The 19,301-nt window shown below is 39.4% G+C and overlaps 1 protein-coding gene across 3 annotated transcripts in view; it reads left to right on the forward strand.

The window, feature by feature from the left end:
- TTC27 (tetratricopeptide repeat domain 27) overlaps nt 1-19,301 on the forward strand; it is a 169,398-nt gene that overhangs the window by 81,751 nt on the left and 68,346 nt on the right. For 2 of the 3 annotated variants that reach the window (XM_025868026.2, XM_073897247.1), the window contains one exon: nt 15,833-15,928. The exons of the other annotated variant lie outside the window; for it this stretch is intronic. In XM_025868026.2, the coding sequence (XP_025723811.1) occupies nt 15,833-15,928 (96 nt within the window). The remainder of the gene's footprint in view (nt 1-15,832; nt 15,929-19,301) is intronic. 3 annotated transcript variants of the gene reach the window in all.

Here is a 19,301-nt window from a genome sequence, read left to right on the forward strand (position 1 = left end):
TGTGAGCTGCCTGGTGTCAGACCCAAGCTCTACTGTGTGTGAGCTGCTGCTGCCTTGCACAAGCTACTTAACCTCTTGGTGCCTCAGTTTCTTCATGTGTATAATGAGATAAATATACTTACTATGAGGATTGTATAAGTTAGTATTTAGAACAGTGTCTCTCAGGAAGGAGGTGCTTAACAAATGTCCTAACTATTGTTATTCTCTTGGAGTACTTATTGGGTTCTTTAAATGTGAACAGCCATGTCTCTGTAGTTCGAGGGTATTTTCTTCCATTATTTCTTTAATTATACGTCTCCATTTTTTTTAAAGCCTTTTTCTCTATTTCAGTTCTGCAGTAGGAATTTTAATAAGCTTATGTGAGACCTCCTGAATTTATCTTCTTTGACTCTTTATGTTGTGCTTTTTCTTTTTCTATTTTTGCTTGATGTTGTGGGAGATTTCTTTGACCTTTTTTTCTTATATCACTAGTTTTGATCATTAGCCTAATTCCTAAGTCTATCCTTGTAATTTTTTATTTTGATAATTCTTTTTTTTCCTTCTTTCTCTTTTTTTTTGTAATTATTTGCAGGTATATAATATAGTGATTCAACAATTCTGTACATTTTTTCTCAGTGCTTATCAAGATTAGTCTACTCTTGGGGTGCCTAGTAGCTCAGTCGGTTAAGCATCTGCCTTCGGCTCAGGTCATGATCCCAGGGTCCTGGGATCAAGCCCCACATCGGGCTCCCTGCTCAGCGGAGAGCCTGCTTCTCCCTCCCCCTCTGTCTGCTGCTCAGCCTACTTGTGCTCTCTCTCTATCTCTGTTAAATAAATAAATAAAAATCTTAAAAAAAAAGATTAGTTTACTGTTAATTCCCTTTATTTCATTAAAAGTAATACTTGAGGGCGCCTGGGTGGCTCAGTTGGTTAAGCGACTGCCTTCGGCTCAGGTCATGATCCTGGAGTCCTGGGATCGAGTCCCACATCAGGCTCCCTGATCAGACTTCCCTGAGCAGGGAGTCTACTTCTCCCTCTGACCCTACCCCCTCTCATGCTCTCTCTCTCTATCTCATTCTCTCTGTCAAATAAATAAATAAATAAATCTTTAAAAAAAAGAAAATTGTCTTAAAAAAATAAATAAAAATAATACTTGACAATTATTTTTAATTTTCAGGAATTCTGTATTTTTCTGATTGCTGTTTTTTCTAATACGCTTTTCTTGTTTTATTGATGTGATAGCTCATTTAATTTTGCATATATTTTTTAAAGATTTTATTTATTTATTTGACAGCAAGAGACACAGTGAGAGAGGGAACACAAGCAGGCAAGCAGGGGGAGTGGAAGAGGGAGAAGCAGGCTTCCCGCTGAGCAGGGAGCCCGATGTGGGGCTCAATCCCAGAACCCTGGGACCATGACCTGAGCCAAAGGCAGACGCTTAATGACTGAGCCACCCAGGCGCCCCTCTTTGCACATTGTTAATTAGAATTTTAAAAAATTCTCTTCTTTCCATGAATTCCCTCTCCTCAATAGTAAATCGTTTTATATGTTCGTCTTGGCCTTTCTCTTCTTGATATTGCTTATCCTTAACTTCTTGATGATTACCAGTGTTCATTGTATTAGCGGTTAATGTGAGCTCCCTCTGCGGTTATATGGGTTTCTTTGTCTGAGAGGCCTTTTCCTGTAATGGAAGGGCTGACTACATACTGCACACCTGGCCAGGGTGTGTCTAACTGGCAGGCTTCGTTAAGGTTGCCAAAAATCTTCCCTCTACACCTTCCCCTAGGGCCTTAAACTCTGGATCTGAGGTAATTGATGTTATAACAGAGATGCTTCTCTTTTCAGATAGGCCCCATATATCCTCTTGCTCTATTCCCTTATTCCTTTCCTCTGACAAGACATGTAAGGTCTGGACAGCATCTCCTAGATGGTGCAAGCAAGCAGTATGCTTCAGCCTAGGGGCCAGAGATGGTATCCAGAGGAGTAGTAGCAGTACCAAGATCCCTAGTGAAGAGCCAGTCACAAGAGATAGAGAGACCTCCATGAGGAAGACCTTCTCTCAGTGATTGTCCGAAGCATCAGCCAGTGGTAGTAAGTCATGAAGTCATAGCCTAGAATCTTGGGTCACCTTCACCAGCATGACAACCCAACAGGTGAACTAAACAATTTGTGAGGTTTTCTTAGATCGTTGAACTTAGGGTGACTGCTACAGATACAGAAGGCTTAGAGTGCTTAGAAGAGGCTCCTGTTCATCAAGAACAAGGTTAGAGTGTTTCGAGGATGGGATAGCAGGGTCGGAAAAGAGATCCAACAGTCCAGAAATGTGTACGAGGTTGATGATATGCAAAATTAGCTCTGCATCGGATGTGTTAACACAGGGCCTCCCTTTCTGCTCTCAGACCAAAGACGGACCCTGGGTCAAGGCATCACAGCAGAATTGCCCTCTACCTGTAGTCATCAAGAGCACTTGGCAGGAGTGCAGTAGTTTGGGGGCAGAGAGCCAGCTGATGCAGATCATCTCAACTTTTTTTTTTTTTTTAAAGATTTATTTATTTTAGAGAGAGAGCGAGGGCATGCATGTGTGTGAGCAGGGAAAGGGGCAGAGGGAGAGGGAGAGAGACTCTTCAAGCAGACTCCCTGCTGAGTGAGGAGCCCGACCCATGGCTCCATCTCAGGACCCTGAGATCATGACCTGGGCCAAAATCAAGAGCCAGCCACTCAACCGACTGAGCCTCCCAGGTGCCCCTTAACTTTAGAATAATTATGTAAGTGTATGGTTCTCTCAAAGAGATGGGGATATGACTGCAAGAAAGAAGGTAAGGGACCCAACTGTGGGATATAATATTTAGTTATACCAAGCTGGGGGCATGTTCTCAGATGCAGGTAAGAGCTCCCTAGTACCCCCCAGTTTCCCATCAAGATGTCCTTTATAGGATGCCGTCCTGTGGCATCCGGTGCCGGAAACTCTGCTTGGCATTTGCACAGGGGCGAGGGATAATTTGTGCCCACCTGGGACCTCCCATCCCTCAACCAAATAATATCATAAGGGGAGGGTGTCCCTCAGCAGACCCAGGCTTCTGACCCATCTTAGCTTCATTCTGAGTTTTGTGAGAAAAGGATTTCTGAAGTTGTTTTATCCCACAACCAATAAGAGAATTAAACCACTTTAACATCTTCATCATTTGTCACTGAGACTGTTAGAACTCTCCTTACCTTTTCTCCTCACCAACTGGTTGGTCCTTTTGTTGAAAAAATCAAAAATCAACTGACCACGTGTGTGATTAATTTCTGAACTGTGTTTCTTTTCTTTTCTTCTCTTTTTTTAAGATTTCATTTATTTATTTGACAGAGAGAGAGAGAGAGAGCGAGCACAAGCAGTGGGGAGCTGCAGAGGGAGAGGGAGAAGCAGGCTCCCTGTTGAGCAGGGAGCCCGATGCGGGGCTCGATCCCAGGACCCTGAGATCATGACCTGAGCTGAAGGCAGACACTCAACCGACTGAGCCACCCAGGCACCCCCCGGACTATGTTTCCAAAGCTATATTTTAGCATTTACTAAATTATATTTTATTTTATTTGGAAACCTTTCTATCTTCACATCTAAAATGTGAACTTCTTGAGGGGTCAGGTTCTCTATTTCATTTATTTCTATATTCTTAGAATAGGCATTCAGTGGATGTTTGCTGAGTGTTGAATTTGAAAAAAAGAATCGAACTAAATCATGTTTGAATTAGTTACTTATTAGCAGGACTATTTGAGAATTGGCTAAATTAAGGAATAAATTTTCATCTGGCACTTGAGTAATCCACGAGCTGTAGAGGCCAGCTTTTCTGATATCATTCTAGTCCGGATCTTCTGCCCAGTGCCAGAGCTAACAGGAACAGAGCATTCACCATGATCACAGAAGTTAACTCAGCATTCCCAGAAGGCAGTAATTCACAGTTTGGTTGGCTGTATTTTTTTAAGGGGAGGGAAAAGAGATAAAGGAATGTCAGTTTTTCTTTACAGGGTTTCCTAAAAAATGATGAATTACATGTATAAATCACAACTTTTTGAGGTCATTAGAAGTGATAAGAGAACTAGAGTCCGTGAATTTACTTAATTACCTAGAAATATGTTTACTCTGTATTTCTCAACATACCAAAAAAAAACCAAAGCTTTTTCTTTCTATTACAGACTAGTCATTTGTTCTGCATTAAAGACTTCCCTTTCATATTTTAGCATCTTGGGATACACCTGTGCTTTGTTATATTTATATATATATTTATATCTCCATAAAAGCACAACCTTATGCATTGTACTTGTCAGGCTTAGTATTGATTGACCTTGATGTGCAACTGTTTGTGTGAGTGGAGAGTATGTGCCCTTTGGGGCACACAGTCTAGTAATTTCTGCCAACTATGGCAGTACTGGGCTTGCCTAATGAGTGGGTATGGCTTCAAAACTTGAGAAGTTGCATTTGATTTTTATACTTATTTTGAACATCCTTCTAAATACAAGGTGCCTGTAAAGGACAAATGAAGTTTAGAGCTTTTCAAACCCTTTACCCTTATACTTCAGTAAAATTTAAGAACATGTTTCAGTAAGGAGTCTTTTCATTGTGAGGGACAGAATCCCCCTCCAAACTGACTCTAAGAAAGAAAATGTACTGGCCGTAATGACTGGGGAATCTTGGGGTGCTCCAGTCTCAGTGGCAGCTGGATTCAGGGACTGAAACAGATCATCAGCTCTTTCTCTTTCTGTCTTTTCTCGCCCGTGTTCGCCCATCTCTGCTTTTCGTGGCCTGCTTCAGTATCAGAATGTCTCTTGTCTGAAAAGCACCAACTTTCATTGTCCACAGACCTTACGGTCCAAGAGGAGGAGACATCACATACCAGGGTTAAGCCCCTTAGCCTCTTGTGCTTCGTTTCTCCCATCTGTAGAGCAAAGAGAGCAGTAAGTAGTGCCTGCCTCACACACATGTTGAGGGATTAAATGAGTTAATGTTTGTGAAACGCTTGGAATAGTGCCCGGCACATAGAAAACCCTCAATAAACCTTGACTGCTATTATCATCCTCTCTTTATAGGAGGAAAAGTATGGATACGAAACAGTAAAACTACCTGATCCTTTATATAACTTGCTAAAAGCAGTCATTACTACTTGGAAAATTGAAAAACTGTGGGATAATTACAGGGCTTCACCTTTAATATACCAAGTCATGCCATTGAGTGGTTTAAAAAATCTGAAAGATGAAACATGTCCGTCCTCGCTCTGTACTTCACCTGCGTTGGGAACCATTGGCAGCATTTGAAAGTTACTGAAAAGTATACTCGGATTTGCTCGTGTGATTGTTGCTGTGCTTTTAGTGTTCGAATGATTATGGTTAACCACTGTTCATTCAGAATTGTGTGTAGTTACTGCTGTTTGCTGAACGTTTACATGCCGGGTGTTAGCATGTAGGCATTATCTGCATTTTACTAATGAGGGAAATGAAGGACAGAAATTTTAAGTGACTTACCTAAAGTCTTATAGCTGAGCTAGAATTCAAACCAGGTCTACCTTGGATTTTGAAGTCCATTCTTTCCAGGTCAATCCATCATGCTGTAGTGTTCTAAGGAAGCTATGAGAACTGGCTTAAAAAAGAAAAAAGATCAGTATAAGACCTGGCATCATCTAGAGGAAAGGCATTGAGAACATAGGCAGGAAGCAGTGAATACAGGCTTTTGTGAGAAAGGGTTGGGTTGCAGAACTGTGCCTCTCAAGGCCAGCAATTTAGGTGAACGGGGGAAGGAAATGGAATGCTCACTCTCAGGACGAGGTACTGTGAGGGAAGAGAACACACAGATGGGTGAGAATTGGCTTCTGCCAAGGCCAAGCAAAGGGGCTGCCATGAGGTTTGCGAGGCTGAAACCAGGATATGGGTTTCATCATAAGAGTTTGGTACAAAAGAGGCAATGATGCGTTCACAAATAAGTGGAAGGAAAGAGTGGGACAAGTGATATGCAGCATCAAATGTGCTTTATTATTAATAGTAAACAAAAATTAAAAACCCTAGAAAGTTACAGAAATGTAAAGAATAGAAAACAGCCAAGGAGCTTTAGTAAAGGGATAGAAGAAAGGACCCCCACTTCCAGAGGTGGCACTAAATGATAACTCCAGTTAGATTCCAGGCAGGGACACACTGAAGTTGTGTAAACAGAGTCGGATTAGGTTGACTCAATAGACACATCAGTTTTCCCTGGGAGAACACTCTGTGCACATCCTAACAGCCTTATGCAGCATTTCCCAAACTTGCCGGAATATGTGAACCATTTCTGAGGTGCTTGTTAATATAGAGCTCTGCAGCCCAACCCTCAGGGATTCGGGGTCAGCACGGGGGTGGTGATTAGGGGCGCTTCTGAGAAAGACTGCCTTAGGCAGAAGTCGGCTGTTAACTTTAGTAGCTCCAGATGTTTTTCTGTCTCACACCCCAGTACTTAGAGAGCAGAGGCTAAAAGGGCATTTACCAAGGTCTGGAGGCCAGTGTTGTGATTTAACAGGAGGCCAAGTGCCAGGAGGAACCTTAGATGTGAGTGTTACTAAGTGTCACAGAATCTGGGGCCAATTGACATTGAGCTCTGAGGGGCAGGAGCTTTGCATTGACACCTACTGAGGAAGGTCTGTGTATTTATCATTAAATTTAACTACTTTAACTTTTTCTTCTTAAAGTTTGTTTTTTTCTTTCTTTCTTTTTTTTTTTTTTTTAGAGAGAGAGAGTACAAGCAGGGGGAGCAGCAGGCAGAGGGAGAAGCAGGCTTCCCGCCAAGCAGGGAGCCCGATGTGGGGCTCGATCCCAGGACCCTGGGATCATGACCTGAGCCAGAGGCAGCCACTTAATGACTGAGCCACCCAGGTGCCCCAAACTACTTTAACTTTTTTAGAAAAGATGATGCTAGGAGTTTAAAACTTCCACTTAGGTTTTAATTATAAATGTCTGTTATTCTTTGCACTCTCACAATCCTTGCAGATTATAAACAGGCTGATTTGTGTTCTCATTTCCTAATTTTTTAAAGACGAGATGATGAAAAAGAACTTCTAAGTATTTCCCGGGGCACCTGGGTGGCTCAGTCGGTGAAGCATCGGACTCTTGATTTCTGCTCAGGTCATGATCTCAGGGTTGTGAGATTGAGCCCTGTGTCAGGCTCTGCACTGGGCATGGAGCCTGCTTGAGATTCTCTCTCTTCCTCTCCCTCTGCTCCACCCCCCCACCCAAATTAAGTATTTCTTTAAACACTAAGCATGGAGAAGTTTGGGGAGAAAATTGGAGGTGGGCGGATGTGGGGACGGCATTCAAGATAGTGCATCTGCTGATTCTCAGTCAGCAGTTTTCAAAGGGTGATTTGTGGGATCTGGAGGTCCCCAGACCATTTCAGAATATCCACAGGTCAAAATTGTCTCCATAATAATACTGGGATATTATTTACCTTTTCACTCTGTTCATACTGAATCAGCAGAAGTGGGGGGGTGGTGTCAAACTGCTGGGCTTTTACCTGAATCAAGACGGCAGTGCCAAACTGTGCTGATAGTCATCGTATGCTTCACTGCCACGCATTCAGTTTCCAAAAAAAAAAAAAAGTTTTATTCATGAATGCCTTTGATAAAACAGTGAATATTATGTTATTAAGTCTTTAGCCTTGAACAGTGTATCTTTTTTAATATTCTCTGCGATGAAGTGGGAAGTTCTTAGAAAACACTTGGGCTGCAGGCTAACGTACCGTGGTTGTCTCAGGAAACAGCTGAGCTGCCTGCTTGGCTCATGGAACATTATCTTTTCCTGAAAGAACTACTGACACACTTGGGGTATTCAAACTTAGGTATTTGGCAGAAATTTTCTCAGAAAAACAAACCATGAAGTGAGCTCATCACTTCAAGGAGAATAAGTGACAATAATTTGTTACCAATGATAAAATCTTGAGCTTTTAAGAAAAAAAAAAGCGTTTTGGGAAACTTGTATCTGCAACTATGAACTTGACAGTTTCCCAATACTTCAGGTATTTGGATGAGAGTTTTCTCCTGAGATTGTTGATGATATTAAGGCATATAATTTTTTAAATATTGTATGAAATATGTCAACATGTGGAAGATCTGTGCATTTTCCAAATGACTAAAACAGGATGTTAAAAAATCAAGCATCTGTAAAAGATCCATTCAAGGTTCAAGGTAGACCAGTGAGTGGTTTATTTTGTTTGTTTGTTTTTTTACCAGTGGATTTTACTGTAACAAATAAAAGTTCATTGATAGGATTTAAAATTCCACATTACAAGTAATGCTAAGAAGCCACCACATGTTAAATTTTGGTGTAGTATCAAAAAATCATACCTACAATTAACTGAAAAAGCTGTAAATATACTCTTCCGACCACATAGCTGTATGAGGTCAAATTTTCTTCCTAGATGTCAGTCAACATATCATATTGCCACAGATTGACTATAGAAGCAGGTATGAGAATCCAGATATCGTCTATTAAAATGTGAGACATTGAAAGAGATGTCAAAAACGTAAGACATTGTCAATTTTTATATATGTTAATATAATGCATCTGTTATTTTATTTTAAAATGGATTAATAAATATTTAAATATTTCTCAGTTTTAATTTCTAATATGGTAAGTATTGATAGATTATAGCCCACATAAACAAAAGCTCTTTGGAGTCCCTAATAATTTCCAAGATTTAAAGGCATCCTGAAACCAAATAGTTAAGAACTGCTGACCTAAGGTATGACTAAGGGGAGTGCTCCCAGGTGGCTCTCTGGGCTTCCTTGAGAACTGTCTTTTTGTGTTCATCAATTTGCTCTGGAATCATAAAAAAAGATATCTAGGTTCTCCCAGCCCCCATTAGTAGACCCAGTTTCTACCAGCCCACCCACTAAGGCCTTTTCTGTGTCTAGAACAGGAAGCAGTAAGTGAAGTTCTTTTTTTTTTTTTTTTAAAGATTTTATTTATTTGAGAGAGAGAATGAGAGACAGAGAGCACAAGAGGGAAGAGGGTCAGAGGGAGAAGCAGACTCCCCGCTGAGCAGGGAGCCCGATGTGGGACTCGATCCCGGGACTCCAGGATCATGACCCGAGCCGAAGGCAGTCGCTTAACCAACTGAGCCACCCAGGTGCCCCAGTAAGTGAAGTTCTTGACCAGGCCATGCCCTGATTCCTGTGTTATGGGATTTAGGTGGGGGAAAAAAACCAGTTATGGAGTTCTGAATATTTTTTCACTGAGAAGGTGCTTTTTTTCACAGCTCTGATAATTTTCTTAGTTATAAGGTAAGGTTTTAATGAAGCTGTCAACTTGGTCTTTGGAATCAGGCGGGCTTTTTTTTTCATAGCTTTATGACATTGGGCAAGTCATTTTTATTTCTCTGAGCTGCAGTTTCCTATATATGAGGTAAAGTTGGTCTAACAAGGTTTAATGGTGTTGTCGATACGTACTATTTGTAATAGGTCTAATTCTCATTCCCCTTGATCTTACTGGAAATTTTCTTGGACTTGGGGGTTTGAGGCTGCAGTTAGCTTGACTATTCTATTTGTAAATCATAGCTGAATGACTGCAGACTCCTGTCAGAGGGAGGTATTCAGCCCAACTGTTGGATATATTTGATTAAGTACATATTTTAATAATAAATCCAACCCTCGTTTATACACACACACACACGCGCGTGCGCGCACAGAGATTGTACAACAAAGCAAGGTGATTTGGCATATGATCAGTCATACCCTTTAGATTATCGGCTAATTTTTACTTGGCTCTTCAGAAAGATGATAAACACTTTGATATCACGCTAGCAAGAATGAATAGCCTTCAATGAAAGGGTCTGTCCTTAGGGACTAGCTCTGTTCTTTTGAAGATATGTGTGCCATACTTTTAGATATGAGCACATAAATAAAGTCTAAATCATACCAGACCTTGTTCAGAATTGTCCTTCTATACTAAATCATTCTCCATGTGCTATTTTTAAAATGTAGGCTTGGTCTTCCCTAGTTTTTTTGTGGAAGTTCTTTCTCTACTGAAGACAGCCGTGAAAAGACAGGCACATCATTGTTTTCTGTGGTCTTACTCTTTCATTCCCTACTCCCTAGAAATCTCTCCTGACCTGTGGTACTGTGGCTCCTGAAAGGTTTGAGAGTGGTTTTTGCATGAGGTTAGGGAATCCGTATGCATGAGTACGTTTTCTCAAAGGTCACTCAAAGTATAAATGCTTTGAGGTGGCATTTGGGAAGAAAATGACATTAAAAGGGAGGCTTAAAACTTGATAACAGTGTCATATCTTAACAGTGTATACATCATGAAGTCATGGTTGGTGTGCCCCAGCGGTTCCACCTGGATTTTCTGTGACTTGGCCCTTCCCCACCCCTGGACAGAGCCCTAGACTCTTCCTCACTCCTTACTCATCATCTTTCTCATTCATCCACATCTCTTCCATCACCCTCCTGGAGAATACTGTCTTGCTTTCCATTCTCAATGATCCAATTCTTAATGGTTGATTTAGGGTATATTTTCTTGTCTTTCTCTCTCTCCGTTTTTGGCATTGCCATTGTCCCTTAAAGACCATCTCCTCATACCAGTTTTAACTTACCACTAGGTACCTATGACTTTCAGGTGTGAAAATCATGAATTTAGAAACTGGAAAGAGAAAATGGTGCAAGGGTAGGACACTGCATTAGAGACCATTTACCTACATATCTGGGAGGATGTGAAAGCTTGCAAAGGGCCAGTTTCTCACGGAGTGCACTGTTCATGTCCATGTTCATGCACGTAGATCTACACAGTAGTAACTGGGGCCCCACTTTCCTTCAGTTCCATCTCCTGGTACTAAACATCCTGCCATTGTCTTCCAAACTATCTGGGCCTTTTGTTTACCTCTAAGGAAACTTGTGTTCAGTTATTGGTGCCTATAACTAACCAACAAACCTCAAATGCTTGAAATGAAACAAAATACTCTTTTGATAAAGCCATATACCCATCAAACGTTGGAAGCGCAAAGATCCTTTCATAGATGAGTACCATTGTGGTTTAACGATTGCTTGTTGGAGATAAACCTAGAACAGAATCCAGGTCACTTGTACTTACTAGCACGGTTTTTCCTATAAAAACACTTGAGTCTATTTGTATACAGTAAAATTATTTACCATGCCTGTAAAGGACTCCAGTTTGTTTAGATATAATGGAGTTATTTCAGAATGAGTTGCTAAAAGAAATCCTGCTCTGAGAAATCTAGAGATGTGCTTTATAGATGTCCCTGTCTTTGTAGTGAATTAGCAAATAGAAAAGAGTACTTTGAATTCAGTAGAGGATATAGGCAAACAACAGCACCCCATCATCCTTTTCTTTTGTATATTAATTTAATGTTCTTAATTTTATGGATAGGTACATCTAAATTTATTTAGGTGGCTGTCATGATTAAAGTAGGAAGAAGTATATTTTGTGGAGGAGTAAAAATAGGTGAGAATTCTGTCATAATCGTTACATACTTATGGCCTAATCACGTTCTTATGAAGCATGACTACTCGTGCAGGGGCTTATTCATGGTATCCAGCTCGGACAAGTGTTGGTTTTCTGATCTCTCTCCTGCGGTCTTTGTGATTTTGGGGAGTATCTGAGAATAACAGAGATGCTTAGATACTCTGAGATCATCTGGTCATTAATATATTAGGAAGTTTTTACTGAGCATTGGATATATTTTAGCTAGAGGCAGTACCTACAGCAAGCAACATGAGTTTTATTTGAAAATGAAGTGTTTTTCATGTAATTAGGACTTCCTAAAAGTAGGTGTTATGATGTTGATTTGGGCTTGTATTATTATTATTAAATAAGCATTGGTTATTTTTTCTTTCTAAGAAAAAAATAGATAAAAGGAAAAATTTGCCCCCTTTTGATGAATTAATGCAGTGAACCTTTTATTTATGTATTGTAACCATATGTATTCAGCCAGAAGTTTTTCTTCTCTCCTTCCTACAACTAAACAGATTTGGGCAGAAGCATGCAACCTTTTTGCTATTAAGTTTCTCTGAAGTAAGGCCAGAAAGCTTTAAAAATATTTTGACCAAGATGGTTTAAGTGTCTGGTTCTGTCTCAGTTTGTTCTGACGGACTTGATTGAATAACATCTTGAATTGTCGAAGAAGTGATGTAATGAGTATTTTCTCATTCTACAGGATATTCTTAGGCTAACAAATGTATCTCCCACCTAGTAAAATATAGAAAACCTCCAATTTAGGTAGGATCAGTTTCCCTGCTTAGAAACTGATCTTGTCTTGGGTCTGTGCTGGGATATGTTAGACTCTCGTTGTTTTCTTTCTTCTGAGGAAATTAGACTTGCTATCTCTTACTTTTTTTTGAGGTTTTCGATTTTACAAATTCATTTCATAAAAATTTGAAACAATTTCAAACTTACAGAAAAGTTGTAAGTACAGTACAACTGTTTTTTGGTATCCTAAAGTATTGGAAACTAAGTTGCCAACATGATACTTCCTCATCCTCAGATACAAGGACCTTCTCCCACATGATCACACTATGTGTACTGACATCAGAATATTAACATTGACCCCTCGTTACCATGAAATCCTCATAAGATAGGCTTGTGAAAACTAGTCAACTGACAAAAAAAAAGAAAAAGAAAAAAGAAAGAAAATTTGAGTACTGCATTATGCAGAAAAGGTCATGGTAATTCATAGTTGAGAGAAGATCTAAGTATATGTCAGACAAAATATATATCCTTATGATAAATTGAATGACATATTAAGAAGCAGGTGAAGATGATCATGGTAATGGGGCCGTTGTACATGCATTTGCTTAGGAACTCCACAGTGTGGCCGCATTCACTTTGAGGCTGAATATATGAGCTCTTCCGATGACTGGTCATTTGACTGCTGGATAGTGGCAGCCTTTGACTTTGCAGTTGGCCTTGGTACCTTTTCTCAGAGTCTGCTTCTTGATGTAGCTTCAGGAGTTCAGTTATTCAGTGTGGGTATTTCGGTACAGCAGAGGGCTCCTTCCGTGCAGAGCTGTGTCCTGTATCTCAGGGATGGTCTTGCATGAATGAATGTCCCACCTTAGAACTCTGTTGCTGAAGAGGAAGAAAAATTGCTCTCTGTGACCAAATAGACCCACCTTTTGCTTTCACTTTATTCCTGAGAAAATAGTCCTAAATGAAGTTCTTCATATATTTTTTCTCTGACTTATATTAGCAAGTGCCATTGTCAAAGTGAATTATGGTTGTGAAATAGGTAAGCTAAAGAACAGTTTTTCTTAGAAAAAATAAAAAGCCTGGTTAATTAAGGCTAGTTCTTTAAATGAGTCATTATAGGAAATCTTAGTTTTAAAAACTATTTTCTGGATAAGTTTTTAATGTACATGTTTATGTTAATGTTGGTTAATTTTAAAGTTTTTTTTTAAATTTTATTATGTTGTGTTAGTCACCATGTAATACATCATTAGTTTTTGATGTGGTGATCCACGATCCACTGTTTTCTTATAACACCCAGTGCTCCATGCAGTACGTGCCCTCCTTAATACCCATCACCAGGCTAACCCATCCCTCCTTCCCCCTCACCTCTAAAACCTGTTTGTTTTTTAGAGTCCATAGTCTCTCATGGTTCACCTCTCCCTCCGATTTCCCCCCCTTCATTTTTCCCTTCCTTCTCCTAATGTCCTCCATACTATTCCTTATGTTCCACAAATAAGTGAAACCATATGTTAATTGACTTTCTCTGCTTGACTTATTTCACTTAGCATAATCTCCTCCAGTCCCATCCATGTTGGTGTAAAAGTTGGGTGTTCATCCTTTCTTTTTTCTTTTTTTTAAAATTTTTTATTGTTATGTTAATCACCATATATTACATCATTAGTTTGGGTGTTCATCCTTTCTGATGGCTGAGTAATATTCCATTGTATATATGGACCACATCTTCTTTATCCATTCATCTGTTGAAGGGCATCTTGGCTCTTTCCACAGTTTGGCTATTGTGGACATTGCTGCTATGAACATTGGGGTGCATATGGCCCTTCTTTTCACTACATCTGTGTCTTTGGGGTAAATACCTAGGAGTGCAATTGCTGGGTCATAGGGTAGCTCTATTTTTAAATTTTTGAGGAACCTCCACACTGTTTTCCAAAGTGGCTGTACCAACTTGCATTCCCACCAGCAGTGTAAGAGGGTTCCCCTTTCTCCACAACCTCTTCAACAATTGTTGTTTCTTGCCCTGTCCATTTTTGCCATTCTAACTGGTGTAAGGTGGTATCTTAATGTGGTTTTGATTTGAATTTCCCTGATGGCTAATGATGATGAACGTTTTTTCATGTGTCTGTTAGCCATTTGTATGTCTTCTTCAGGAAAGTGTCTTTTCATATCTTCTGCCCATTTTTTGACTTGATTATTTGTTTTTTGGGTGTTGAGTTTGAGAAGTTCTTTATGGAATCCCAGAAAAGACCGAATCGCCAAGGAAATGTTGAAAAAGAAAAACAAAGCTGGGGGCATCATGTTGCCCGATTTCAAGCTATATTACAAAGCCGTGATCACCAAGACAGCATGGTACTGGCACAAAAACAGACATATAGACCAGTGGAAGAGAATAGAGAACCCAGATATGAACCCTCAACTCTATGGTCAAATAATCTTTGACAAAGCAGGAAAAAACATGCAGTGGAAAAAAGACAGTCTCTTCAATAAATGGTGCTGGGAAAATTGGACAGCCACATGCAGAAGAATGAAACTCGACCATTCTCTAACACCACACACAAAGATAAACTCAAAATGGATGAAAGACCTCAATGTGAGACAGGAATCCATCAAAATCCTAGAGAACATAGGCAGTAACCTCTTTGACATCGGCCACGGCAACTTCTTTCAGGATACATCTCCAAAAGCTAAGTGAAACAAAAGCAAAAATGAACTTTTGGGACTTCCTCAAGATAAAAAGCTTCTGCACAGCAAAGGAAACAGTCAACAAAACAAAGGGGCAACCCACAGAATGGGAGAAGATACTTGCAAATGACACTACAGATAAAGGGCTGGTATCCAGGATCTATAAAGAACTTCCCAAACTCAACACCCAAAAAATTTTAAAGTTTTTTAAACATTTGAAGAAATTCAAGAAAAAATTCACACATTTCATGACCTCATCAAAGTGACTTGTGGGGGCACCTGGTGGCTCAGTCGGTTAAGCATCTGCCTTCAGCTCAGGTCATGATCCCGGGGTCCTGGGATCGAGCCATGCATTGGGCGCCCTGCTCAGTGGAGAGTCTGTTTCTCCGTCTCCCTCTGACCCTCCTCCTGCTTGTGCGCACTCTCTCTCTTTCAAATGAATAAATAAAAAATCTTTAAAAGAAAAAGTGACTTGTGTTCTTTATTGTTCATATGTCCATTTGTATAACTTTTACAATAAGAATCTTATTTATATTAAAAAGTTATTACAGGGGCGCCTGGGTGGCTCAGTTGGTTAAGCATCTGCCTTCGGCTCAGGTCACGATTCCAGGGTCCTGGGGTCAAGCCCTGCGTAGGTCTCCCTGCTCGGTGGGAAGCCTGCTTCTCCCTCTGCCTGCCGCTTCCCCTGCTTTTGCTCTCTCTCTCTGTCAAATAAATAAATAAAGATTTTATTTATTTATTTGACAGAGAGAGACATAGCGAGAGAGGGAACATAAGCAGGGGGAATGGGAGAGGGAGAAGCAGGCTTCCCGTGGAGCAGGGAGCCCGATGGGGGGCTCGATCCCAGGACCCTGGGATCATGACCCGAGCCGAAGGCAGACGCCCAACGACTGAGCCACCCAGGTGCCCCAATAAATAAAATCTTTTTTTTTTTTTAAAGTTATTACACATATAGAGTCTGATTATGACATGTCCTCTTAAGGCTCTTGCAGACCAATTTGAAGATAAGACTACATCTGTATTGGAACGTCTGAAGATTTTCTATTGCTGTCAAGTACCCCCTCACTGGGCCATTCAGGTATTTTTGTTGCTGTTTGTCATTGGGTATGGAAAATACTTTGCTTTTGGAAGATAAATACACTAGAAAAGGATGATTTTTCAGTTTATGTTGAAGTTTTCAAATATTTTGGTGAAAAGAATAAAAGTATCTAGCTGGGAATTGCCAATTACTTCAAAATGCTCTTTTGGTTAAAGTGATATTAAACTTTTAAAACATTTTTAAAAGAATTTAAAACAAGATTAAATAGAATCCTTCAAATTAAGTAGTGGGAGAACCACAGAAGCTTTCCTTTTCAAAATAACTTTATGTTTAAAACCCCGTTAGGACCTTCTGCTCGAGAATGAGCCTTTTAACCAAGTTGTTTACAAGAACAACGTAAAGCATTTGTTTCTTGCTCTATATGCTGAGATACCCTTGACTACTTTTCTTTTTCTGAGATACGGGAATACCTAGTATAGCTCCTAAAGCTCCATTTTGGGGTAGAGATTCAGGCCCCTGTGTTATGGGTGTGGTTCCCCTATTTTGTAAAATTTTTAGCACTGAAGGCAACTTAGACACCTGGTCCAGTTTCTTAATATTACAGAGAAGAAAACTGAGCCCAGTGCAGTTAACTACACTTTACCGATGTTGATCACACAGCTGTTCATGAAGTAGATCTCTGGTCTCCCAATTTTCAGTCTAGTTTCCCTCCTTTCCTTATCTCTTTATTGGGTTGTAATTACGCCAGCTAATAACAACCAGCTTTTACTGCATACTTATTATGACGCATGCATTTTGTTCTGCATTTTGCACACATTATTTTATTGCAACAATTGTGTGAAATATCCCCATTTTATAGATGAGGAGGCTGTGGCACTGAGAAGTTAAGTAGAGTGAAATGGTGACAGGCAGAAATTTCTAGATGATTTCATAACTATCGTCATTTCAGCCAGCTTCCTGTCCTCTCTCTTTGGATTACGTGCATAGGTAGTGATTTAGAATTATAAATGCCAGCCCATCATTCAATGACTCTGAATCCCCATGGTTAGATTTCTTCGAGTATGTCATATTCTTAAGCACAGAGTAAAGTAGGGGATTTACTACACATTGGAATTCACTTTACTGAAGGAGTCTCGATATAACCTGCAAATAAAAAGCTTTATTATGTTATCTCAAAAGGAGTACCTTCTTTATCAAGAAGGTGTTAATAGCTGGAACTTTTTGACATGTTTTTGACCCTGATCTATGAAATTAAGTGCCTTGTCCTGTGTGGTTTGTGGTGGATAAACGTCTCAGATTCTGAGCTATTATTACGACAAAACATGTACGTTGAGGGTGTAGCTTTCAGTCTATTCCTGAACAGAAGCATTAAGAAAATTAAATACTATTCAGATAGAATTTAGGCAAAATGTTTATTTTATCTGTTTAGGAAGCTGTGAATTTTAGGCTCTTTAGGCGGTTAGATAAACATCCTCTTTAACAATTTAAATCATTTTTTTCTTTCATTATAGGGAATGACCATATCTTTATGTGTTATTTTTAAAGATCAAAAAGTAATAGCGTAGTTTATTGTAAAAAGATAATCAGTCTTTCGCCTCTAGGTAGCCCTACCATCTTAGATGCCATATCTATTAAATGAAAAGATTAAACTGCTTACCATGTGGGGCACCTGGGTGACTCAGGCGTTAAGCTTCTGCCTTCAAATAAATAAATAAAAAAATCTTAAAAAAATAAATAAAAACAAACTGCTTACCGTGTGAGCACTAAGATTTATTTCAGCTCCCATATGCTATGTTCAGTTTTTTTAAAATGTCCAAATATCTTAAAATAGCCAAATTTCCCCAGATTCATGGCATACAGAAGAATTAGATCATTCCCTTTATTTTTTTTTTAATATATTAGCTTATAACTTTCAGGTATATTTCACTTTACTTTCTAATTTTGTCAATGTAGATTTTTCATATCCATTGGCTTCTTAACTCTTAAATATGTATTAAATTTTGAAAGAGCAGTAAAATTGTATTTAAAACAACACAGTTCTCCACTAATATGAAACCATGCATTATATAAGAACTTCACCTACTTTTTTTTTAAAGTAAACTCTTCACCCAGTGTGGGGCTTGAACTCATGGCCCTGAGATCAAGAGTCACGTGCTCTACTGACTGAGTCAGCCAAGCGCCCTGAACCTCACTTTTTAAAACTCTCTAGTATTTTTTTCTATTCCTGCAGGATGGACCACTTATAAACCACAATATATTTACTTTTTTTTTTTTTTTTAAAGATTTTATTTATTTAAAGAGAGTGGGGAGGGCAGGGGCAGAGGGAGAAGCAGGCTACCCGCTGAGCAGGGAGTCTGATGCGGGGCTCGATCCCAGGACCCTGCGATCACGACTTGAGCCGAAATCAAGTCGGAGGCTTAACCTACTGAGCCACCCAGGCACCCCAATATATTTACTTTTTGATATGTTTAACTTTCAATAACCTTACCACAATTTGCCTCCTTTTTTATCTGCCAAGGCTGGGAAATAAAGTAGTTAAGCTTTTTAGAATCTAAATAAATCTAAGTAGATCTGAGTTAGAAAGACCCAGAGATGCTTTCATGAATAAAGTACACAAGTGCTAATGTATAGATTTCTGTCATTTATGTCAACTGCTTAGAATTTTTATTATTTGTTTATTTGAGTTCAATTTCATTTTTTCCCAGTTTGAGATATAACTGACACATAACATTGTATTCGTTTTAGGTGTACAGCATAATGATTTGATATAGCTGTATATTGTAAAATGGTCACCACAGTGAGTTTGTTAATATCCATCTCCTCACAGAATTACAGATGTTTTTCTTGTGATGAGAAATTTAAGATCTATTTTCCTAGCATCTTTCAAATATATAATACAGTTTATTAACTGTAGCCAGCATACTGTACATTAGATCCTCAGAACTTACTTAGAACTGGAAGTTTGTATTTTTTGACCACCTTCATCCATTTCTCTCACCACCACCCCTCAAGCTCTGGCAGCCACCAGTCTGTTCTGTTTCTATGAATCTGATTTTTTCAGATTCCTCATGTAAGTCAGATTGTACTGTATTTGTTTTTCTCTGTCTGATTTATTTCACTTAGCATAATGCCCACCAGGTCCATCTGTGTTGTCACACATGCTAAGCTTTCATTCCTTTTTTATGGCTGAATAAGATTCCAGTGTGTGTGTATGTGTGTTTGTTGGGTGTACACACACACTACAATTTCTTTATCCATTCATCCCTTGATGGACACTTAAGCTGCTTCCATGTCTCAGTTACTGTAAATAATGCTATAATGAACACGGGGGTAGAGATATTTTTTCAAGTGAATATTTTCATTTTCTTTGAATAAATGCCCAGAAGTGGGAAAGCTGGATCGCTTGGTAGTT

This window comes from Callorhinus ursinus, unplaced genomic scaffold (genome assembly GCF_003265705.2).
Source record: "Callorhinus ursinus isolate GAN/ISIS: 27379988/994484 unplaced genomic scaffold, GSC_fseal_2.0 scaffold10, whole genome shotgun sequence".
Classification (NCBI taxonomy): Eukaryota; Metazoa; Chordata; class Mammalia; order Carnivora; family Otariidae; genus Callorhinus; species Callorhinus ursinus.